This window comes from Bos indicus, chromosome 8, assembly GCF_029378745.1.
Source record: "Bos indicus isolate NIAB-ARS_2022 breed Sahiwal x Tharparkar chromosome 8, NIAB-ARS_B.indTharparkar_mat_pri_1.0, whole genome shotgun sequence".
NCBI lineage: Eukaryota > Metazoa > Chordata > Mammalia > Artiodactyla > Bovidae > Bos > Bos indicus.
The window spans coordinates 76,426,966-76,452,431 of record NC_091767.1 but is presented as its reverse complement, the minus strand read 5'-3'; the positions used below and the strand labels follow the sequence as shown (position 1 = coordinate 76,452,431).

Sequence of the window (25,466 nt, the reverse complement as noted above, 5' to 3'; positions counted from 1 at the left end):
GGCTGCAAAGCAGGCCTGGCACTTTGGCAGAGTCTGCTGGCAGGTGGCCTCTGAGAGGGAGGGGCCACAGCACAGACGCTCACCTGATAGGGAAAAAGAAGAGCCTCCCTAAAGGCTCGCTGCGGGTCCCTCCAGGTTGTGATCTACATTGTGATTTCTGGAGGAGAACCTTTGTCAGTTCAGCTGGCATGCATGTTCAGAGATGGATGATTCAGAATTAGTTTGTGCAAGAATGGAAAATGGGCTTTTCAGAGGTCAGAAAACTAGTCTGCACACACAGCATGTGCTTTGCAGAACTAAGACTGCAGTCATGAAAGCCACAGGGCCGATAGAAATCCCATGAAAATCTCAAAAAAAGAAAAAAAGAACCTTTCTACAATAAAAGAAGCCTTCACTCCTGGTGATTTTAATCTCCCTCTTCCTCCTCCCTTCCTTTCTTCCCCTGTGAGGAATCCCTGCTTCCCCTCCTTTTCCTATAGGCCACTGCACCTGCCAGGACCTATCAGACATTACCTTCCCTGGAAGGTCTTTCCTGGCTCTCCCCTCACTCACAGCAGGATCAGGTGCCCCTTTCTGCCGCCCCCCGGACCCTTGGCCGTCTCCCATGAGATGTGTGCTTTTCTGTGTAGCACACGCAAGGAGTTGTGGAGTGAAAACAGTGGTCAAGACCAGGGCTTTAAACGAAATGAAGTAGGATGGAAAGTAAAACATAGAGTCTCACACATAGCAAGATTACTGCTGTCACAAGAAACACTTTAGCTATGTCTTCCTGTATCTGTGTGTGCATGTGTGCAGAGCGTGTATGTGTACTAAGTAGCTTCAGTAGCGTCTGACTCTTTGTGACCCTATGGACTGTAGCCCACCAGGCTCCTCTGTCCATGGGATTCTCCAGGCAAGAACAGTGGAGTGGGTTGCCATGCCCGTCTCTAGGGAATCTTCCCAACCCAGGGATCAAACCTGCATCTGTTATGTCTTCCGCATTGGCAGGCAGGTTCTTCACCTCTAGCGCCACCTGGCCTGGTGTGTGTGCAGAGAGATGATATCAAATGTATTTCTGTAATGTGAGTCTTGGTGCAAAAAGTTTGAAAATCATGGTTCTGGGGAGTGAATAGTTTAGGATGAGGACCATGGTTCCCCAGAATGATACATACATATCAGCTGCAAAATAAAGGATTGTAGAATGAGATAATGAAGACAAGAACTCCATGGTTAAGCAAGTCCTTATAAATTTCCTTTTCAACCAGTGGTAGCTTTTAACTCTAGATGCTACCAGCTTCTTCTCTGTCTGGCCCTGATGCCTAACAGAAATGCCTAGGCTATTAAGGCAATCCCATCAACTAGCCTGGAGAACACCCATGCCAGTCTGAAAGGCCAACTTAATGCCAAGTTTACTTCAGTTTCAAACTGAGCACCCCTGAACAAGATGGCAAGAGAGGTGCTAAAAGGCACATGAGAATGGATAGGTCAGTCCCTGCCTTAGAAAAGGTGGGGCTGATTAATTCACCAATAATTACAGGGCAACAAATATAACAAATTTGAGCTGTGAAAGAAGGGACACTAGAGTGAGAAGAAAGGGGGAGAGGGAGTTAGTGGTGAAGGCAATCCAGGAGGGCTTCAAGAAGGAGGCATTTGACATCATCTTTGAAGGATGGGTTGGTGTTAGTTTGGACAGGAAATATGGAGATGGGAAGGGTGCTGAAACACCCAGCAGAGGCACCCACCTCTTTGTCAGGGCAGACAGTGTAAATGGGCTGCCTGGCTATCCTCCAGTAGTTTTGATGAGACAACCTGCACAGTTTCCTTGCCATCTGCTCCCTGTTGCAGCTACTAACATACATGTTCTCCTTTCAAAAGGAGAAAGTGGAGCTGCATTCTGTGGCTGCTTAGTGAGTAGGGTGTGAATTTGAGTGGGAATATTAAATATCGATAGTAGATGTTGGACATCCAGCAACACCAAAATAACTCTCAGCTGTAGATGGCCTGTGCCATCTTTTGGGCAGAGTTTTTCTTTTTGTGGGTTTTGGTGGTTGTTAAATTACTTTGAGCCATGCCCTCCATTCACTTTTCTGCATATCTAGTTCGGTGATACATTCTCTTGTGTATTTCTGATTCCCATGTCTTTTTTCAATGCCTTGTCTTGTCGCACAGCATGTCCAAGTCTGAGGACATATGGGGAAAGATATTTTCTTTCACTGTGTTGCATTGGCACACATAGACATTAGAAGACATGTCAGGACCTTAAGGATAAAAAGGGCTGTGTGTCATCTTTACCACTGGCCTAATGCACCATGTGAATCTAGAGGCAGGGGCTGGCTTGGGTAGTCAACTGAGACGGAGGGGCCAGTGTTCCTGATGGAAACCAGTTCCCTCTGGCTTGTATCTGTTTTCAGAACAAATATTTCTCAGAGCCGCAGCTCCCACTCCTTGAACAAGCAGCTCATCATTAACATGGAGCCCCTGCAACCCCTGCTGCCTTCCCCCAGCGAGCAGGAAGAGGAACTTCCACCAGGTGAGGGTAAGTACGCTTCTTTCCAAAGGCCAGCAATTGCAGGCTTACCCTGGAGGAATGAGGGAGGCATCAATCCTGGGCACCTTGGGTAATGTGTTGGGGCGGAGGTCAAAGTGAGTCATAAACTGTGTTTTTAGTAAGTAAACTGTTCACATCTGGAAGGCTGGGTTATCCTGAGAGTTCTATAAGTTTCTCCCAGAGAGAGTTCACTGGTACAAAGCATTCCTAAAATTACATGTTAAAGAAGTAATGGTGTTAGACCTGTATCCAATATGGTAGCCATTACCCACGCGTGGGCTTCGCAGATGGTGCTGGTGGCAAAGAATCTGCCTGCCAGTGCAGGAGATGCAAGAGACACAGGTTCAATCCCTGGGTCAGGAAGATCCTCTGCAGTAGGACATGGCAACTCACTCCAGTATTCTTGCCTGGAAAGTTCCATGGACAGAGGAGCCTGGTGAGTTATAGTCCATGGGACCACAAAGAGTCAGATGTGACTGAGCACATATACAAGCACCCATGTGTAGCTATTTAAAAATAACTTAAAATTACCTAAAATAAAAAATTCAGCTCCTCAGCCATATTAGCTAGATTTCCAGTCCTCAGTAGCCACACATGGCTAATGGCTACCATCTCCATCCTTCCAGAAAGTTCTACTGGCATTTTCTCGGCTATAATCACAATTATATTGGTGGTTATAAAAAATTCTTCATAAATATCTCTACACTAGTCATCCCCTTTCTGCCTCAGTGCTTTTATATCCCCTTATTCCCTTTTCCACAGGGCCTTGTTTGACAGTTTTAATACAAGCTAAAATATAAAGGGTCCATTTCAGCCCCAAAGTTGTTATATTTGTAAATGATATAATATATGTACTTCTAGGTTTCTTTTTTTATTTTTAAGGGCTTTACTTACTTCAGGGAAGAATCTTACCACACTGATGCACACCCTGGTGAGGCAAATTTCACTCTCATTAATTTCAAAGTAAATTTTTAAAAATTCACATAAGATAACATTATTAGAACCATGAACCCTAACATAACAGGCTTTTCCTTAACTTTATGATGACATTTAAAATCTGGATACTGGGCAGTTTCAAGAGGGTGGGTCATTCTGTCCCCAAGAGATGAACTTCACCTGAAGTTTTAATTCAAGAATCCCTTCCTTAGGGGGAAATTCTTCAGCCCATAAAAGAACATGACTTGGCATATGACCAACCTAGACAGCATATTAAAAAGCAGAGACATTACTTTGCCAACAAAGGTCCGGCTAGTCAAGGCTATGGTTTTTCCAGTGGTCATGTATGGATGTGAGAGTTGGACCATAAAGAAAGCTGAGTGCTGAAGAATTGATGCTTTTGAACTGTGACATTGTAAAAGACTCTTGAGAGTCCCTTGGACTGCAAGGAGATCCACCCACTCCATCCTAAAGGAGATCAGTCCTGGGTGTTCATTGGAAGGACTGATGTTGAAGCTGAACCTCCAATATTTTGGCCACCTGATGCGAAGAGTTGACTCATTGGAAAAGACCCTGATGCTGGGAAAGATTGAGGGCAGGAGGAGAAGGGGATGGCAAAGGATGAGATGGTTGGATGGCATCACCAACTTGATGGACATGGGTTTGGGTCAACTCTGGGAGTTGGTGATGGACAGGGAGACCCGGCGTGATGCGGTTCATGGGGTCGCAAAGAGTCGGACACAGCTGAGCAAGTGAACTGAACTGGCATGCAAATATCCATGGGGGAGGTCATAGCAACTGATTCATACTGAAGTGTAAGGGATTTTAGTAACTCTTTCCCTGAAAGGAATTTTCAGGGTTGGAAACAGGACTGGGAAACTGGATGCCACAAATTCCATGAGTAGAAGGAAAATGTACAAGATACAAAGGATGGTGGTCTCTGGAGACATCTCTGTACCCCTTTTGGACATAGCATGATAATAACAAGAACCATTTGTTATAATTTGGCAATAAGGAGTTCATGATCTGAGCCACAGTCAGCTCCCAGTCTTGTTTTTGCTGACTGTATAGAGTTTCTCCATCTTTGGCTGCAAAGAATATAATCAATCTGATTTCAGTGTTGACCATCTGGTGATGTCCATGTGTAGAGTCTTCTCTTGTGTTGTTGGAAGAGGGTGTTTGCTATGACAAGTGCGTTCTCTTGGCAAAACTCTATTAGCCTTTGCCCTGCTTCATTCTGTATTCCAAGGCCAAATTTGCCTGTTACTCCAGGTGTTTCTTGACTTCCTACTTTTGCATTCCAGTCCCCTATAATGAAAAGGACATCTTTTTTGGGTGTTAGTTCTAAAAAGTCTTGTAGGTCTTCAAAGAACCATTCAACTTCAGCTTCTTCAGCGTTACTGGTTGGGGCATAGACTTGGATTACTGTGATATTGAATGGTTTGCCTTGGAAACGAACAGAGATCATTCTGTCGTTTTTGAGATTGCATCCAAGTACTACATTTCAGACTCTTTTGTTGACCATGATGGCTACTCCATTTCTTCTAAGGGATTCCTGCCCACAGTAGTAGATATAATGGTCATCTGATTTAAGTTCACCCATTCCAGTCCATTTTAGTTCGCTGATTCCTAGAATGTCGACGTTCACTCTTGCCATCTCCTGTTTGCCCACTTCCAATTTGCCTTTATTCATGGACCTGACATTCCAGGTTCCTATGCAATATTGCTCTTTACAGCATCAGACCTTGCTTCTATCACCAGTCACATCCACAACTGGGTATTGTTTTTGCTTTGGCTCTATCCCTTCATTCTTTCTGGAGTTATTTCTCCACTAATCTCCAGTAGCATATTGGGCACCTACTGACCTGGGGAGTTTCTCTTTCAGTATCCTATCATTTTGCTTTTTTATACTGTTCATGGGGTTCTCAAGGCAAGAACACTGAAGTGGTTTGCCATTCCCTTCTCCAGTGGACCACGTTCTGTCAGATCTCTCCACCATGACCCGCCCATCTTGGGTTGCCCCACGGGCATGGCTTAGTTTCATTGAGTTAGACAAGGCTGTGGTCCTAGTGTGATTAGATTGACTAGTTTTCTGTGAGTATGGTTTCAGTGTGTTTGCCCTCTGATGCCCTCTTGCAACACCTACCGTCTTACTTGGGTTTCTCTTACCTTGGATGTGGGGTATCTCTTCACGGCTGCTCCAGCAAAGCGCAGCCACTGCTCCTTACCTTGGACGAGGAGTATCTCCTCACCGCTGCCCCTTCTGACCTTGAATGTGGAGTGGCTCCTCTTGGCCCTCCTGTGCCCACGCAGCCACCGCTCCTTGGACATGGGGTAGCTCCTCGCAGCCGCTGCCCCTGACCTCAGACGCGGGGTAGCTCCTCTCTTTGGAAGGAATGATGCTAAAGCTGAAACTCCAGTACTCTGGCCACCTCATGTGAAGAGTTGACTCATTGGAAAAGACTCTGATGCTGGGAGGGATTGGGGGCAGGAGGAGAAGGGGACGACAGAGGATGAGATGGCTGGATGGCATCACCACCTCGATGGACATGTGTTTGAGTGAACTCTGGGAGTTGGTGATGGACAGAGAGGCCTGGTGTGCTGCAGTTCATGGGGTCACAAAGAGTCAGACATGACTGAGCAACTGAATTGAACTGAACTGATTTGTTATAATGGCCTTTATGCTCTGTCTCAACAATTCACTGTGTAAGCTGTGTGCTAAATTAATGTTCTTAGCCCAAGGGTCCCTGGATCCATGTTGCTGGTCTACATTTTTCTGTGCCTTCTCTGTCTTTGTATGTTTCCAAAAGCACAATAAAAGCAGCTTTTGTTTCTGATCACCAGTGATTTTTCTGGGCTTCCTCCTATATGCCTGGAATATTGTTTGGAGTGGAAATCACTTTTTCTGGACATCAGGATTAGCTTAAGATTGAATGAAGGAAGATGTGGCTAATGGAGAAGAGAAAGGGAGAAAAGATAGTCCAAGCTTGGGATTGTGATTTTGTGTCATCTGTAGACATGAAAGTCTAGATGGGAATAAAGGCTGGAAGAGCAGTTACCATGGAGAGTATTGAAACCAGACTATTGATGACATCAGAATATCCCAGATGTAAGGGGGAGCTTGGGTAAGCTTTCCCCTGGACCCTTAATTACATTTAATTAGAAACTTCCATTTTGCTTCATTTTCTATAGTGAAGTTCCATTGCTAAATACTAACCTTGTCATTAACATTACAACTGTGTGGACAAGAGACATATGCATTATGAAAAGTGAAAGTGAAGTCACGTCTGACTCTTTGCCACCCCATGGACTGTAGCCTACTTGGCTCCTCTGTCTGTGGGATTTTCCAGGCAAGGATACTGGAGTGGATTTTTGTTTATTAGATATTTATAGAGCTATTTTGGACTTTTCATGAGAGAGACCTATCAGTGTGACTTTACAGAAATTCTTTCACCAGCTGTAAAGTCACACTGATAGGTCTCTCTCATGAAAAGTCCAAAATAGCTCTGTAAATATCTAATAAAATTCTCTTTTCTAGAAGAACTTTTGCCTTATGGAGCATCTTTGTGGGTTTTGAAACCAAGCAAATCATAGTAACTTCCAAGATATAGAATCTACTCAAAAGGGAAAGAAGTAGAAACAACTGTATTGTTCAATGTCCAGCAGATAGAAAGAACTCCCCAATCTAAAGACGAGAGCAAAATTGTCTTAGGTACTGTGAAATTCAAAGTTATAATTCCCACAGGGAACACAGCTGTGTTCTTGATACCTTTATATTTTAGTTACTATTTTAGAGTCATATCCTGCTTCCTATGTCTTGTCTTTGAGTATCAGGTAGTGGAATTTAGATATTCCATAGGGATAAGTAGATAATGTAATAGATTCAAATATCTCTGATATATAAAGAGAAGAGAGGCAGAGAATACAGCTTTCAACAAAGGTGCCTCCACTTTTGTGGATGGGCTCTCTTTCTGGGCAGATACAGTGTGATGAATTTAGTTTTATCCTTGTATTGTGATATTTTAGCACTTTTTATGTCTCAGCAAGAGCCAAATCAAGCAGCAAAGACATGCTGAGGAACACAGGCATTCAGTAATTGTGGCCCACAGGCTTAGTTGCTCTGTGGCATGTGGGATTTTCCTGGACCAGGGATCAAACTGGTGTCCCCTGCTTTGCAAGGCGCATTCTTAACCACTGGACCACCAGGGAAGTCCTGACAGTCTCTGTTTTTCCTGGAACTTCAAGATTCCCAAAGATAGCTGGGGTTGCCCACTGTTCCCCAGATGAGTTCAGCAGTGTTCTGGGTGAGAACATGTTACCCCAGCCACTCAAACAACAGCTGGAGGATCAGCTGTGAGGCTGGCTGTGTCTGAGTAGAGAAAAAACAAAATCAGTTCCTAGGCATCACTAAGCAACAGAAACGTTTTCAGTGTCACCCCAAAGTTGCTTGGTTACAGGATCCCAGTAGATTAGTGCTGTGGAAAGCTTGAGATGAATAGAATAAACCATTTGAAAAGTGCCCCTTAGAGTTTACGAAAATTTCCTAAGAAGAAAAAATTCAGAGTGAGCATTTTTTCTACGTGAAAATGACATTTTCACATGAATAAGGTCCCCACAGTGTAGGTAGCAAAATGCTCGCATGTTTTATTAGTAGAGTGTATTTTTCATTAAGGAAAAAAGATTATGGTAGAGAAGAGGAATGCATTGCTGTCCACCAGAGCGATGGTACAAGTTGGCATAGTTCAATAGGCAGGAAACCATGCTTTCATCTTCTTGATAGATACAACTAATAAGAGTAGAAAATGTTTGACACCCTCTTGCTGGCAAAACAGAAGCACAGTGGGGAAACCAGAGTTTCCATAAAGGAGTGCCTTGCGAGTAGCAATGCGGTTGATGTGATGGTGGCTTAAACCTGCACTTGCATATGATTGAGAAAAGTATCTATATCACAGAACAGATGTGAATTAAGTAGATGGTAAAACTAAATCTCCCAAGCCACCCTTTAGCTCTGTTCCTGTGTATGTTTGTAAATGCACATATATGTCATGGATGTGACTGTGTGTGGGCAGAGGGGGAAGTGGGGTGTTTTAAGGATTATTTATAGTATTTAGCCCTAACCATAAGTGATTTAAGTTGGCACCGTTGAAATTCTAAAAAAACTATATGTGAACCTGTGAAGGCATTTTGAGCATATAAAAAAGTACAGTTCTCATTCATCAAGCATGCCGTACTCGTGACCACCCTACTCCACCCTAACACTTAAAAGGTGACCCATGGGGCCGACTGTGTTCTCCATGTGCAGGTCTTTCTGTACCAGACCAGGCAGAGCCTCACATACCCTACACAGTTGTTCCAATCCCATCACTGCTGGAATGTCTAACAGCCCAAGGCTGCCATGGTTACACTGCCTCCACTGAGTCTGGTCTCCTCCCTGCTTATCTCATATGAAACTTCCTCTCCCTCTTTGGTTCCTTTATCGAGTTCCCTGGCCATTTCCTCAGTGTGTTACTGTCTCTCTTCCACGCCATTTCCCACCATGTCCTAAGTAATTTCTTCCTTTTGGCTTAGGGTATATCAGGATGTGCACTGTGGTGATGCAATTGTCCATCAGAAATTTCTTTTATGTTTCATCGAACACCAGGAACTGTTTATAAATCCAATGGGCTCACCTTTCCCCTTATAGTTAGTGCTACCTGGTGATAGCAGATCAGTTAGCACAGGCTCTTGTCCCTGCCATTGGGTTTGGGGTTTACTGTTTGTTTGTATTTTCTTATTATAAAACTAATTCATCATCTTCTAGAAAATCTGAACAGTACAAAAAGGCATAAATAAGCAAAAAAAAAAAAAAATTACCTCCCAGACTGTCCCACCTCCTAGAGGCAATCAATGTGTTAACAGTTTTCTTCCATATCCATTTTAATGCCATTTCAGTCATCCTGTGTGTGCAGTTTTTAAAATTCCTGCTTTGTTTGCTTAATGTTGAAAACGTAAGAGCATGAAAATGTATCATAAATTGAACTATAGGTCAAACAGTGAATTGGGAGAATATTTAATTCAAACGTGGACAAATGGGTTAACATACTGAATTAGAACTCACACAAAATACTGTTTAAGCATCTTTTTGGCATTGCACAGGTTTGGACTCTCCCAAACTTTTCCATGTTATGGCCCCAGTCTCCCACTGCTAATAAGCCCACAGCAGCCAAGCCTGCTTCCACAGGAGCTAGGAGCCTCAGCAGAGCAGAGGTCAGCTTCTGGTTTTATTTATAACTGCAGAGCCAAATTTCAGAATTCCTTATCACATTTATTGAACTCAAGAAGTCTGGGTTGGCAGCTCCTCTAGGGTAGGAAATGCCAAGAGCAATTCAGGGGAATAAATAAAAGCCTGAGCGAGCTCTGCATATTCACTCTTGCAAGCTCTTCAAAGCTTCCACCTTCCCCACTTTGTGCTTTTCTTTGGAGTTTGTGTCATCTTTGGAACTTTGGTTTCTGGTATCTTCTGATGAATTACGTACTCGTAAGGTCGCCAAGAGTCGGACACCACTGAGCTTCTGAACTGAACTGAACTGAACTGAAGTTCATTTCACTTGAAAGAGATCTTTGAAATTTGAAGTGTTTACATTGTTGAAAGGAAGCTAAATGCTTGGTTCCTGATGCAATTTAAGTGTTTTTATCTTGCCAGGATTTTGTATTTTTACATCATACGATGCCAACAGTGTGTGCATCATCTCAGTTCTGTAGTTGGCTAAATCCCTTAAATCGTTCATTTTAAGACATATCCCACTCCTCGGCATAAACACAGCAGGGCTGTGGATAGCTGTTCTGTTTCTGCACTAATGCCTTGCAGCAGTGAGAAACACAAGCTCTGCTCTCAGCTCATCCACTTTTGGGAGCCTCATATTCTTCATCTCTAAGACAAGAAGATAAGACTTGGACTGCAAGGAGATCCAACCAGTCCGTTCTGAAGGAGATCAGCCCTGGCATTTCTTTGGAAGGAATGATGCTAAAGCTGAAACTCCAGTACTTTGGCCACCTCATGTGAAGAGTTGACTCATTGGAAAAGACTCTGATGCTGGGAGGGATTGGGGGCAGGAGGAGAAGGGGAAGACAGAGGATGAGATGGCTGGATGGCATCACCACCTCGATGGACATGTGTTTGAGTGAACTCTGGGAGTTGGTGATGGACAGGGAGGCCTGGCGTGCTGCAATTCATGGGGTCGCAAAGAGTCGGACACGACTGAGCAACTGAACTGAACTGAACTGAACTGAACCACTCAAATGATTCCTAGCTCTAAATTCTTCAATTCTTTTGCCTAATGTCAAGGTCAAATTCCCGGACTGTGGTTTGAGGTCTTTCGCAATGAGAATGGGAACTTGGAGACAGGAATATTTTTCATAGCTTCTGGAGGTTAGAAGGAATGTTAAGGATGTTCTAGCCCAAGTGTTGGCAAACTGGCTGGTAACCCATGGTCTCTTTTTTTGGGAATCTACAGATGAGAAAACCCAGAGAGAGGACACAGTTTGCCCAAAGTCGCAGAGCTAGGTACGTCTGGGTTTGCGAGCAGGTTCTGATTACCAGATTCCTGGCTTCGGTGTCTTGCATGACATCAAACACATCTAAAACAGTTCAACTTCTTGTGAAAACAGAACCATTAACTAGGGAGCTGCATTTAGTTTTCAGTCATATCAAATGAATTATAAAAAGAGACATCTTACTCTATGTAAGCGTAGGGAACTTGTGTGAGTGGTAAGAAGAGCTGCTGCATACTCAAGGCAGGGTTTGAGCGTTTGGTTCAGTCACAGCCTGCCAGGACCCAATGTCTCCTCAGAAATGTCCAGCCCACTGGGAGCATTGCCTCCCCGGGGCCCCCATGGTGGGAAGGCTGTGGACAGAGGTGCCCACCAAAAAGAATTCCTGAAAAAGCCAGGCTGCAGGGCAAACAGCCTTCGTGCAGGAAGGCTGTCTCCCTCTGGGAATCATGTTCTGATTTTTAAAGCTGAATCTCTTAAATAAAGAATAGCTCACTCCAGGCCTAGTTCTAATTACTCATTGTCTTGTGCTGAGAATCTTTGTCTTATTAGTGAAAGCAATTCAGTTCAGAGCTTCCCACATCACTGCTCCTGCTCAGGTTAGCTCTTAGCTGCCGCACTTAGGTATTAATAATTAATTGCTTTAAAGGCTTCAGCTGGGGTTAAAAAAAAATATCAGTCAAGTGTCCCATGAAGTAATTCGGTCGCGGTCCTTGAGGGCTGGGATGTGAGCCAGGCGAGAGCGTCAGTGTGAGCAGCTGTGACAGCCAGTGTGGTCTGTGACGGGCAAGATATTCTGCTTTGGCATTTGGACAAGAAAACACTCCCACTACCATCTCTAAGAAACCGCAGGAGAATAAAAGTGAAGATATTGCTAAGCCATTGTCATTAGAAAAGAGAGGCTGTAATTTTCTGGATTCCATAGTCAGCATGGGATTCTATTTTCTCATGTTTTTATTAGCAGATTGGTAGTGAGTGTTAAGTAAATACGCTTTATGATACCCAGGCTGATATGAAGGTAGGTCTAGGACAGTATGGCCAGGGTTCAGCAAAGAGGCTCTGGTTGGTTGGCACAAGACTGGATGTTGGGCGTGTCCACTGGGGTGCATGCCCAATGCCATCTGCAAAGTAAGGCAGCCTTCCTCTTAGTTTGGCTGATGGAGAACTGGAGGCCCTGGAGCCATTGCTCCCAGACCATGGGTTTCCCCAGTGGCCCACTGGGGTGGAGGAAATGACTATTCAGACTTCTAGAGATTTAGCTTTTATCACCTCCTCAGACAATTTCTATTGTGTAGATTTTATAAAGGTTATAATACATCAAGAGAGCTGTACACAGGGCTTCCCTGGTGGTCCAGTGGTTAAGAATCCACCTTGCAATGCAAAGGACATGGGTTCGATCTGTGGTCTGGGAAGATCCCACATGCCACGGGGCAACTAAGCCTGTGAGCCACAATTACTTAAGCCCACGCGCCTAAAGCCCATGCTCCATAAGAGAAGCCACGGCAAAGTGCACCACAACCAGAGAGTAGCCCGTTCCACAACTAGAGAAAACTCCATGCAGCAACGATGACCCAGCACAGCCAGAAATAAATATATTTTTTTAAAGAATTGATGGTTGTACATGTATCTGATTTAGAAATACTCATTTTTTTCTTAAGTATGAGCAAACATATTCCCCCAAAAACAAGTTTGGCTATAGCTGCTCTAGATCTTACTGATGAGTCCACCAAGAATAAAATGAAGGGCTTGTTTTTGAAACTCTGAAATCCCTGTTCATGCCAAAACTCCAGATTCCTAAAATAGACGTGAGATCTATCTGCTCTAGTTACAGGGGTGACATGCCATTTTACATACTTTCAGTCTTCCACGCTAGTCAACCGGGGTGAGTCACCCAAGCACAGTCTAGACTTTAGCCAAGCTCTTCGGTAGATGCCATGTCACTCTTGCTGAATTGTTCTGCGGTTGCCCAGAGTCCCCGATTTACATGAGTGCTGGACTCTACTTTCTTTTTGTCATTGTTGTTATTGTTTCAACATCCTTCACATTCTTTGTCTAAAATTTATTTTACTGAAGTATAGTTGATTTACAGTGTTGTTAATTTCTGCTGTATAGCAAGGTTATTCATTATATATATATATATATATATATATATATATATATATATGTATTATTTTTCACATTTTTTCCATTCTGGTTTAGTACAGGACACTGAATATAGTTCCCTGTGCTATACAGTAGAACCTTGTTGTTTATCCATCTTATATATGATAGTTTCCCTCTGCTAATCCCAAACTCCCAATCCACCCTGTCCTCCACCACAAGTCTGTTCTCTATGTGAGCCTATTTTGTAGATAGGTTCCTTTGTGCCATATTTCAGATCCACATATAAGTGATATCATATGGTATTTGTCTTTCTTTGTCTGACTTATTTCACTTAGTATGCTAATCTCTAGGTTAATCCATGTTGCTGCAAATGGAATTATTTCATTCTGTTTTATGGCCAAATAGTATTCCATTACATTTACATATGTACCACATCTTCTTTATCCATTCATCTGCTGATGGACAGTTAGCTTGTTTCCATGTCTTCACTGTTATGAATAGTGCTGCTATAAGTATGTGGGTGCATGCATCTTTTCAAATAATATTTTTGTTCAGATATATGCCCAGGAGTGAGATGGACTCTACTTTCTGAGTGTATGCAGGACACAACCTTAGTGGGGATCCTCTGGTAGTAGAAAGAGCATTGGATAGAGATTTTAGAGGGCTGGAGTTCATTCATTCACTTGATAAGTATTTACTTCTTCTCTGGAACATGCTGGACACTGGCAGTATCTGGATCTTATTTCCTCTTTTAAAAACATGGTGAGATGGCTTCTAAGTTTCCTCCGCACTCTGTCCTTCACTGGTGCTTCCCCACATTCCCGCTCTTCTTAATGACATGTTTTTGGATCATTCATCATTACCTCAGAAAAGAAAAAGTATAAACATTTTTTAAATGTGGTTAATGAAACAGTAAGCATGTGGCACAATGATCTATAAAAGCAGGGTTACGTTTTTTTTTCTTTTTTTGTAAATTGTAAACTTCCAGCATGAAATTGAAAATTAATAGCAACTAGCTTAAAAGGGAATATAAAATGAACATTTCCTCACTTAAAAGAGCCCTCACATCCTTTAATGTCTCCTGCTAGAAAAGAAGTCCAATTTGAAACTTTTTAACCCCCCAATCTCCACTTCAGCACACAAAAAAATTTTAAAATGGGTCAGTGCTCTGGCTTAAAGAGAAATAAATAAGGTTATGAGGATGACCCACATGATACCTGAACACAGACTGGATTTTGCCATTAAAAGCAGGAGTATCCATGTTAGAAAAAAGATAATGGCTCTTGTGATCTCTGGGCTCATCAGTTCCTGCCTGAGCCCCTCTGCTACAGCATTTGGTCTCTAAATGCAGGCTTAGCTCCACCCCTGACTCCAGGGCCAATCCCATCCTACTCTGGGAGGGGATGAATAAGATGAAGCCCAGCTCTGTGGCACAGGATGTGAGTCTTGCTTTCTCTATTACCCTGCCTGGTCTTCTCCTAGTCCATATGCCAGCCTTGCTCTCTTCCTTAGTCCCTGCCCTGGTGGTAGCCCTGGTAATCTATGCCTCCAGGACCTTGAAGGCGCGTCTCCCTGGGGCTGGACCATACTTTGCTGGTAGACAGCCTGCATGGAGCTCCCTTCCTGTCTCATGTCTCTCAGGGCAATGTTCTGTTCTTCCCCAAAACACTTTTTCCCAGCACTGGCCCCATCTTGAGTAGATGGGTCTGATTTTAAATGCCCATCTTCTCTGGTTAATCTTCTCCCACTGGCCAGTGGTGTCATGAAATACAAAATTGTCAGATCCATCTGCAAAATCCTATTCACTTTCAAATACGCCCCAGAATCATGGCCACCGCAGCATGCTGGCTGCAGGCACTCTTATTTCCCTCAGGAGATAACAATAGTTCTGCTTCTGCACTGTCCCCTGCCCCCACCCATGTTTTCCACACAGCAGCCAGGGTGATCTTTTACAAGTGAAACTTGTATCTGCTGCTGCTGCTGCTAAGATACTTCAGTCGTGTCCGACTCTGTGCGACCCCATAGACGGCAGCCCACCAGGCTCCCCCGTCCCTGGGATTCTCCAGGCAAGAACACTGGAGTGGGTTGCCATTTCCTTCTCCAATGCCTGAAAGTGAAAAGTGAAAGTGAAGTCGCTCAGTCGTGTCTGACTTGTATCTAGTTAGGTTCAAATCTGAGCTCTTCACTTTGGCCTCTGAGGTTCATGCTTGGCCCTCTACCCACCTTAGACCATTTTCTACTGCTTTCCTCTTGAATCTCTGTGTTCCTACCACGCTGGTCCTCTTAGTCTGTGCCCACCACAGGGTCTTTGAACAGCTGATATGTCTACCTAGAAGGGCCTCTCCTTTGATCTGTGCATGATTGGCTGTTTCTTTAAGTCTTACCTCATTTTCAGTTCCCTGGAAACCCTAAGTACCAAATTCTGAGTGGTTCTCTAAACCTAAGAGAGAACCATTTGTTCTCTCTTATGCCACCACCCTGTTTGATTTTCATCAGAGTGTTTAGCACTTTTAAGCACTTTCAAATTTATTTATTTGTCCTCCTGTTTGTTGACTGTCTTCCTTAACTAAAACATTAGCTCCATGATAGCAAAAACTTTGCCTGCCTTATCCCCACATTATACCCACCACTTAGAGATGTTCTGATACACAGTAAGAGCTAAATTAATGCTTGCCAAATTAGTGAACAAATGAATGAATGAATTCTAAATGCAGCTAGGACAGCCTTTGTTTACGTAAAAGAAAGTCTATAAGGAGAATGATTTCCTAGGGTTAGGGTTTGCCAGAAGTCAAACATGTTTTGTTTTGGTTTTTAATCTGAAATCAAAAGTCATAGTATATATAGTCATTGTAAAAAATTTGGAAAATACAGAAGCCACAAATCCAAGATTTAAAAGGAATCTGAAATCCCCTATGTTCAAACTATGGTATTCTTTATTTTTGTTCAGTCACTAAGTCATGTCCAACTCTTTGCGACCCCATGGACTGCAGCACACCAGGCTTCCCTCTCCTTCACTAGATCCTGGAGTGTGCTCAAATTCACGTCCATTGAGTCAGTGATGCTATCTAACCATCTCATCCTTTGCCTCCCTCTTTTCCTTTTGCCTTCAATCTTTCCCAGTATCAGGGTCCTTTCCCATCAGTCGGCTCTTCGCATCAGGTGGCCAAAGTATTGGCACCTCAGCTTCAGCATCAGTCCTTCCAATGAATATTCAGGGTTGATTTCCTTTAGGGTGGACTGGTTTGATCTCCTTGCTGTCCAAAGGACTCTCAAGAGTTTTCTCCAGTACCACAGTTCGAAAGCATCAGTTCTTCGGTGCTCAGCCTTCTTTATGGTCCAATTCTCACATCTGTACATGACTACTAGAAAAACCAAGAAGCAAGACCTAAAGTCTTACAGCCTTCAGAATGAAAACCACAGCCACAGAAAGCTAATCAAAATGATCACGTGGATCACAGCCTTGTGTAACTCAATGAAGCTATGAGCCGTGCTGTGCAGGGCCACCCATAACAGACAGGTCATGGTGGAGAGTTCTGACTATACGTGGTCCACTGGAGAAGGGAATGGCAAACCACTCCAGTGTTCTTGCCTTGAGAACCCCATGAACAGTATGAAAAGTCAAAAAATAATTGTGGTATGAATGTATATAACCCATTTATATATTTTTAATAAATATCAGAAAACAGTAGATATACTGTTTTGTAATCTGCTTTTTCACTTAAAATATAACATATCTCTGTGATATTAAATAGACCCCTACAATTTTAATTTTTTATTTATCTTTATTATAGTTGCTTTACAGTGTTGGGTTAGTGTCTACTGTACAGCAAAGTGAATCAGCTATACAATACATATATCCCCTTTTTTTAAATTTTCTTCCCATTTAGGTCACCACAGAGCATTGAGTAGAGCTCTCTGTTCTTATTAGTTATCTATCTTAAAAGATAGTAGTGTACGTATGACGATCTCAATCCAAATTCATCCCACTCCTCCTTCCCCCTTGGTATCCATACTTTGCTCTCTATGTCTGTGTGTCTGTTGCTGCTTTGCAAATAAATTCATCTATGTTATTTTCTAGATTCCACATATAAGCGATATTACACAACACTCGTTTTTCTCTTTCTGACATATACAAAAATAAACTCAAAATGGATTAAAGACCCAAATGTAAGGCCAGACACTATAAAACTCCTAGAGGAAAACATAGGCAGAACACTCCATGACATAAATCATAGCAAAACCTTTTTTCAACCCACCTCCTAGAGTAATGAAAATAAACAAATGGCACCTAATTAAACTTAAAAGCTTTTACACAGCAAAGGAAACCATAAACAAGACAAAAAGACAGCCCTCAGAATGAGAGAAAATATTTGCAAATAAAGCAAATGCAAGGGATTAATCTCCAAACTATACAAACAACTCAACCAGCTCAATATCAAAAAAATAAACAGCCCAATCAAAAAATGGGCAAAAGACCTAAATAGACATTTCTGCCAAGAAGACATACAGATGGTCAACAAACACATGAAAAGATGCTCAACATCACTAATTATTAGAGAAATGCACATCAAAACTACAATGAGGCATCACCTCACACTGGTCAGAATGACCATCATAAAAAAACATACGACCAATAAATGCTAGAAAGGGTGTGGAGAAAAGGGCACCCTCCTACACTGTTGATGGGAATGTAAACTGGCACAGCCACTATGGAAAACAGTTTGGAGGTTCCCTAAAGAACTAAAAATAGAACTACCATATGATTCAGCAATCCAACCCTGGGCATATATCTGAAGAAAATCATGTTTCAAAAGATACGTGCACCCCAGTGATCACTGCAGCACCATTCACAATAGCCAGGACATAGAAGCAACCTAAATGTCCATAAACATAGGAATGGATGAAGAAGATGTGGGGCATATATTCAATGGAATATTACTCAGCCATAAAAAGGAACAAAACTGTGCCATTTGCAGAGACATGGATGGACCTAGAGACTATCATGCAGAGTGAAGGAAGTCACAATTTTAACATATACACATTATTAATCACATAAATATACAAAAGTATCTTTCATTCTCCTACCTCCCACCAAATTATATATATGAATGTCTCTTATTGTAGCTTTACAAAACTGTAAAGTGGTTTAGAGTGGCTAGACATTTTTCTTGCATTTCTTGGCCATTTGTGTTTCTCATCTTGAGCATATAATTAAAATGCAAGAGAGAGAGGCTCTGGGCTGCTGTGTTGGGTGAAGGACTGAGACTTGAGGCCTTTAGCTCCTTGGTTACAGAGCAGCAACATAAGGAGTCCATAGTTCCAAAAAAGCCTGGTTTTTTTTCCCACAGAGAGACACAGATGCCTGATTCTTAATACCATTTGTAAAGCTGTTGGGAAATATGGAAAAAAAAAATAGAGCTCCATTTATTAATGCAGCCCAATTCAATTTCCTCTACTCAGACAAAAATGGTTTATCTGTAATTGTGACTTGTGCCTGGAGGGAGTGAAATAATACAGCAGAAGTGATGAGAAAACAAATTCACCCTGTACAGAGGCAGAGGAAATAGACTCTTGGTTGAGAATCCTAAACAGACCGGAGGCAGCTGTGCTAACTGGGGCCAGTAAGGACAGCATTGGCACCTATTTCTTCCAGGAATACCTCAGGTACCTACGTTGGCATGTGACAAAACTGCATTGTGCATAAATTGCCTTGATACATCTAAGTTATGGAACATCTCAAAACTTTAAGTCCTGGGTTTGACCAGGACAGGGGAAAAGCTGTTTATATGGAAGGAAAAATCTAAATTATAGGTTGTCTTAGTCAGAGAGATGGGTTAAATTCTTCTCCAGGGAAATTCCTCATACATTTTTTCAAAGAATGCATTATAGCTGTGAAATTCCTAGTCCCTGTCCAATGTCTGTGGGAGATTTTCTTCTGGTTTCATGTATGGAGAGCTCTGGAAGATTTCCTTCATGTTACCACCATCCTACAGAGGATATCTATAGGTATTCAGGCCATATCTTTATTCACAGGGTTTTAGGTGTGCCATGGGCCAGTGAATAAGAGGGGAATGGACAACTCTGCATCTGCATAATTAATGGGTGGCTTGTTGGATGATGACACCAGGGGGCACCTTGTTGCTGTCAATGAATGCTACCTGATCCTTGCAGATTAGGTCTCTTATCTCACACTCTCCTCTACTTGTGACCCCTTTGGTTTTCCTTTTACTTAGAGTGTGGATCCTTTTGAGCAGTCTGCAGTTGGGGGAGGTCTTTCTGTCTTGGAGAATGGTTTATGAGATTTACAGTTAAAGTCTTTGTGGTGGTGGTTTTATTGTTGGGTGGGTTAAGTTTGCTGTCTGGGCTGAGGATCAAGAAAAGGCTTCCAGGACTTTTGTGAGTATGGGTGAATTAATCAGTTATTTTAAAACATTATCTTAACCACTATTGGAAGACAGTAAAGCTTGCTTTTCACTGCTGTTTGGAAACGGAGACCACTGAACTTGGAATAAGGAGACAGGATTCAAGATGCAGTGTTTTCACTAATGAGAGTGACCTTGACCTTCTCTGTTTCTCTTGGATTAGCCTCCTTGTATTAGTGCCCAGCCCCTCGCTGCCACCCTGCACTCTCCTCTGCTTGTTGGCCACCTCCACTTGGATGCCATGTAATTGCTCACAGCTAACCCATCAAACTTAATGGGCTTACAACTACCCTCATGTTCTCTTCCTTCCTCAAATCCCAGTCTCCAAATTGCCCCTGCTCTGATTTGGTGAATGACAGAACATCCATTAAGTTGCCCCAGCCAGATACCCGGAAGCCATCCTTGCCTTGATACCCCTCCCATGCCCGCATCGACTCAGCCACCACTGTCAAGTCCATCCCAGGAGTAACTGACATTGCCCCAACTCTTCAGCCTGCAGTTACATCTTCATTACAGGTCCCCTCTTCTCTTTCTGGAGACATTGCAGTGTCTTCCTTATTTATCTTCATCTAACCCATCCTCTATAAACTCCTGCTGGAGCCATCACCTTTATTAAAATAGTTTCTAGAACTTTCCCCATTGACTGTAGAGCAGAGTCCAGCCCTGGTGTTCATGGGTCCTCACAATCTGGTCCACACTCACCATATTTCCCTCCATTGGTCCTGCCTGACCCTCTCATCATTCTGTGACTACAGCTCTCCACCCACCCCCCACCCAGTACTGCTGACCCACACAGGACCCTCTACTGTTTCCTTTGTTGGGACTGCTCTTCCAATTTTCCTCTGCTCCACCGGCTCAGTCCATACTGTTTTGTCAAGTGGCTCCTCCCCTATGACATGTTCCTGGCTCTGAAGAAAGTACTAATAGCTTTCTTTTCTTTCAATCTTGCATTTATTATTCTTTTATTGAGATATAATTATATATAACCGTGTATAAATTTAAGATGTACAGTGTATTGATTTGATACATTTATATGGTACAAAATGATGATCACCATAGAGTTAGCTAACACTTCCCTCCCATAGCATAATTATCATTTCTTTCTTTTGGTGAGAACATAAGATCGACTATTAGCAATATTTAAGTATATAATATTGCATTACTAGCTATAATCACCATACTGTACATTAGATCCCCAGATCTTGTTACTCTAACAACTGTAAGTTTGTATCCCCTGACAAGCATCTCCACATCCCCACTCCCACAGCTCCTGGTAACTACCACTCTGCTGTCCATTTCTCTGGAGCTGCCACTTATATTTGATTCCTAAAACCCCTCTTTCTAACCATCAGTTTACATGTCTGGTCTAACTGCATGCCCCTCCCTGCACGATGCCTGGGATCTTCTCACTAAAGGGTGGATGGTTAATGGAAGGGGAGCCATTCTAGCTGACTTTTCTGTTCCTGACCCTAAGCTCTAAGATTACATATAAGCCATGCTATGGAATAAAACAAAAAATTCAGAGTTCTAACCTGCTTCCACTGAGAACTCATATAAGTACAATGCACGTTAGGCTTTTATGTCATTTAAAAATAACTTGTTAGTTTTTTTATATTCTTTGCTCTATTTCTGTTTTTTTCAGTATATAAACATTTCCCTATTCAAACAGAGTATGCTCATTTTAAACATTTTGTTCAGAAATCTTAGAGTCAATTTTGGAGGGGCAGGGACTAAATTCATTCTTTGGAAGATAGAGGTAGAAGCCCAGCAATACATCTGTCTTCTCATGAACAGTTTTTTTTTAACTTTTATTTCTTATGGAAAGCTGACTGCTTGGAATGATATGCTCTTTCTTGTTTGTAAATAAGATGCAGATCCACATCTCACTGGAAAGTTAGGAAAACATGAGGGATTGTGGGACGTTCTTACAGTTGTCAGCAAGCCTTGTGATTCTCAGTCTTCAGCGGGTCCTTCATGACTTTTCTGGTTGAGGCTGAGATGCCCATTTCCTTGTAGCTAGAGCATCTCATGCTCCTTCTCAGGCTTCCATAGAGTTAGGCTTATCCTGCCCCTCACCTCACTGTGGGTGCCCTTCCTCTTTGATTTAACTGGTAGAATCTGGAATACCAGAAAATGAAAAGAAAAAGAATCCTAGAAGACAAAACATTAAGCTCATTCACTTCAAAAAGTAATACCTTTTCTCCTGAAGATCTAGAGATGTTTCCAGCATCATCCTTTGGAACCTGTGAAGGTAATTTAAGCAAATGCTGTGTACTGTTCTTCATCTTTAGATTTTCCATTAAGTATATGAAATCAGTCTTTAGTTGTTAAGATTCTGTGTCCATGAAAAATTATCACTAAGCTTTTGTTCTAAATTTATGAGCTAAAGGTTCCAAGAAAATCCCTGCTGGGTATGTCTGAAAGAAGCTATCTGACAGTTTTAAGTGAGTGAAGTGAACAGATTAGTGTTTAAAAAAACCTTCTTTGTACCTAGATGCTCTGAGATGGATGTGTCAGAGGGTGAAAGGGCAGCTGCATCAGACTCCAAAGAGGTGGCTAGGACCGGGAAGTGGGTGAGGAAGAAGAATTAGGAGGTGGAATTGACAGGCTGGGTGACTGTCTAGAAAAAGGGTGATGCTGTGTGTTTGGGGGAGGGTATGATGTTTATTTTTGCAGGAAGTAGCTCCTAATCTTTAAGCCTCTGTTCCCTTATCTGTAAAATTTATAGATAATAACCCTAGTTAACAGGGTTGTCATGAGTATTAATTGACCCATGGCAATAGAAAATATATATTTTTTTTTACTATGAAAAAGACAGATACTCTGAAAAATAAGATCAACATCCCCAAGAGAATGTATATTAAGGGCTTATATGAAAGCCTGCTACTAACCTATCATCACTGTAAAGCAAAAGTAATGAAAACTCTGACTTGGGGGCCAGAAAAGAACCCCTAAATAAACTTCTGTATGACAGAGAAGCATTCAGTATATGATAAGGTACCTTTGCAATACTGGATCCTTCTGTCTCCTCTTCAGATGTAGGGTAAACTATCACCCTAAGATAATCTTTCCACAACAGCTCCATCTGAAGCTTTACACCTAAAACCCTACTCCTGCCAAGTTATCAATGATGAATCCTGTTATTCCCTTCATAGCACTCACGTTACCTTGCCTGTGTGTTGGTTTAGTTGTTGCACGTCTGTATCATCCTCCAGGATGGGGCCAAGACCATAATCAGGCTCAGACTCAACTGTATTCCAAGTGTCTGGGCCAGTGCCTAGCACACTTAAGTGCTCAGGGAATATCTGTTGGATGAATGAAAGACAAGCCATCCAGTTTGTGAACTGGCTCACATGGATGCAGGCTTGTCTGTGTTCAAGAAGAATCTTCTAAAGCAGCCCTTCAGGGGTACTCTGTCAGAGAAGGGGGAGGGAGAGCATGGGCAAACTGAGCTTGCTCAGATCTTGGTAAACAGCACTCAGAAAGTGAGTTGTTGTTTACTTGCTGAGTTGTGTCTGACTCTTTGCAACCCCATGGACTGTAGCATGCCAGGCTTCCCTGTCCTTCACTGTCTCCTGGAGCTTGCTCAAACTCATATTTATTGAGTCAGTGATGCTATCCAGCCATCTCATCCTCTGTTGCCCCCTTCTCCTGCCCTCAATCTTTTTCAGCATCAGGGTCTTTTCCACTGAGTCAGCTCTTCACATCGGTGGCCAAAGTATTGGAGCTTCAGCTTCATCATCAGTCCTTCCAATGAATATTCAGGACTGATTTCCTTTAGGATGGACTGGTTGGATCTCCTTGCAGTCCAAGGGACTCTCAAGAGTCTTCTCCAGCCCCACAGTTCAAAAGCATCAATTAATTCTTCAGTGCTCAGCCTTCTTTATAGTCCAACTCTCACATCCATACATGACAACTGGAAAAACCACGGCTTTGATTATACAGACCTTTGTCAGAGGAGTGATAGCTGATTTTAGTACTGTAAAGAAAAATAGAGTTTTAAAAGTTTCAAAACAGCACACAGAATGATTTATAGCACAACACATTGGTATCTTTGGCTTTGAGGTTAAAATTTCATACTCCATTATGACTTCTCTAGGCCTCACCAACTTGTAAATATTTTAACCATGTTTGCAACCCTTTGAACTTAAAACTCCTGCAGGTCTGGTAGGAAACAGAGCACATGTCAGCAGCAATTTTCTCTGGGCTGTCACCTTTGAGGACTATTGGGATCACCTCCACCGATTTCCTACCTGTTCTCTACTTCCCTGCACTGTGCAGGTAGTGCTTTTCTGATAATAATAACTACCACCTAAGATTTATTTTCAAGAATATTAATTCTGTACATTTGGGGTAAAAAAGTCAGGATCAGAACACAAGGAGGCAGGAAGTGAAAGCAGAGCAGTGTCTGATGGAACGTCCAGTCTGTTTTTCCTGCCTGTCTAGAAATCATCACCAGTGGTCTGAGCAGACAGAGCACTGTGACACTCCGTCCGCCCTTCCTGACTCTCTTACTGTCTCTCCCTCTCTTGCCTGTCCCTCTCTGACACAGCTCGCATAAGCTCCCTATTTAGAGATGCCGCAGTTGTCAGTGTATCAGATGGTCAGGGAAACAGATGAGTCCTATGTTAGAATCCTCTACAGCAGGGGTCCCCAACCTCCGGGATCTAATGCCTGATGATCTGGGGTGGAGCGCGTGTAATAATAATAGAAATAAAGTGCACAATAAATGTAGTGAGCTTGAGTCATCCTGAAACCATCCCTTCCCATCCGTGGAAAAACTCTCTTCCACGAAACAGGTCCCTGCTGCCAGAAAGATTGGGGACCGCTGCTCTGTTATAGCCATGAAGTTCCTGTGAAGAGTGTTCTCTTTCCCCACAGTGGTGTTGAGGAGAGCCCAGCTGCACTGCTTGAATTCTGTTTTGTCTGCAGCTGTAATTCTCCAGAAGGTTTATTGGCCTTTGTCCCACCACTGTATGTGATGACTGGCCCCACCGAGCAGTACTCTTGTGTTACAGGGAGGAGACACTCAATGAGTGCTTCATCTGATAAGGGAGATAATAAGAGGAAGATTATCCAATATGCCAAACCGTCTTACACATTTTCAGAGTTTTTTCCATGAATTACTATAATTTGAGACTCATGACCATTTCTTCGAAACGGATAGGACACATAATGTTGTCTCATTTTATTTACAAAGGAGGAAATTGAATTATACAAATGACTGACTACCTGGTCGAATAGCCCTGTCACTTAGTGGTGCTGGGAACTGCTTCCATTTCTTGTTATTATATGTCCAAGAATATACCCATTGTATCACAAAATATTATTAAAATATTTTATAACATTATTATATTTCATTATATGATAAATATGATATGTGACAGTGCCAAGGATTTTCAAATAATTTAGACATCAAATAAATTTAGGGATCAAATAAACTGAGACAATCAGTTTCTTGATACTTGATGTCTAAATTTATTATGAAGAACATTTAATGTGTGTAATAACTTTTTATTATCTTCCTAACTGGAGTTGTCAGCTACAATTTCAGTGAATCTCCATAACTATTTTAACTAAAAGCCAAACCCACTACACCTGTGAAAGCTGTTAGTTTTCAAAATAATTAATAAGGTACATGATATTGATGATGATAGAGTAGCTAGCATTTACTGTGCCTGCTACTTATCAGGCACTCAGTTACATGAATGTCAACATCAGTACTATTTTACAGGCAGAAAACTACACTTCAACAAGCTTATATAGCTTTCCCGAGGTCACAGGGCTGGTCAGGTAAACTTAACAGCCTGCAATGCTGTTTCCTAGTTAGGGAAAAGTAACTAGAAATGTTAGAAACAGATGGGTGACAGAAGGGAGAAAATCCAGACTATTTAAAATCCTCAGTCTTTCCCTTGAGTAAAGGAGAGAGCATGTGTTAGGAAAAAATC

At 42.3% G+C, this 25,466-nt stretch overlaps 1 protein-coding gene and 1 long non-coding RNA gene across 5 annotated transcripts in view; one reads left to right on the top strand and one right to left on the bottom strand.

Moving 5' to 3' along the window:
* FRMD3 (FERM domain containing 3) overlaps nucleotides 1-25,466 on the top strand; it is a 351,285-nt gene that overhangs the window by 275,895 nt on the left and 49,924 nt on the right. For both annotated transcript variants that reach the window (XM_070795032.1, XM_019966466.2), the window contains exon 13: nucleotides 2,391-2,515. In XM_070795032.1, the coding sequence (XP_070651133.1) occupies nucleotides 2,391-2,515 (125 nt within the window). The remainder of the gene's footprint in view (nucleotides 1-2,390; nucleotides 2,516-25,466) is intronic.
* Nucleotides 13,137-25,466, bottom strand: part of LOC139184599 (uncharacterized) — a 105,879-nt gene continuing 93,549 nt past the window's right edge. For 2 of the 3 annotated variants that reach the window (XR_011568143.1, XR_011568142.1), the window contains exon 3: nucleotides 20,234-23,497. This is a non-coding gene — a long non-coding RNA (uncharacterized lncRNA). Of the gene's footprint in view, nucleotides 13,960-20,233; nucleotides 23,498-25,466 lie in introns of those variants that run through there. The other variant, XR_011568146.1, reaches the window with a different exon arrangement.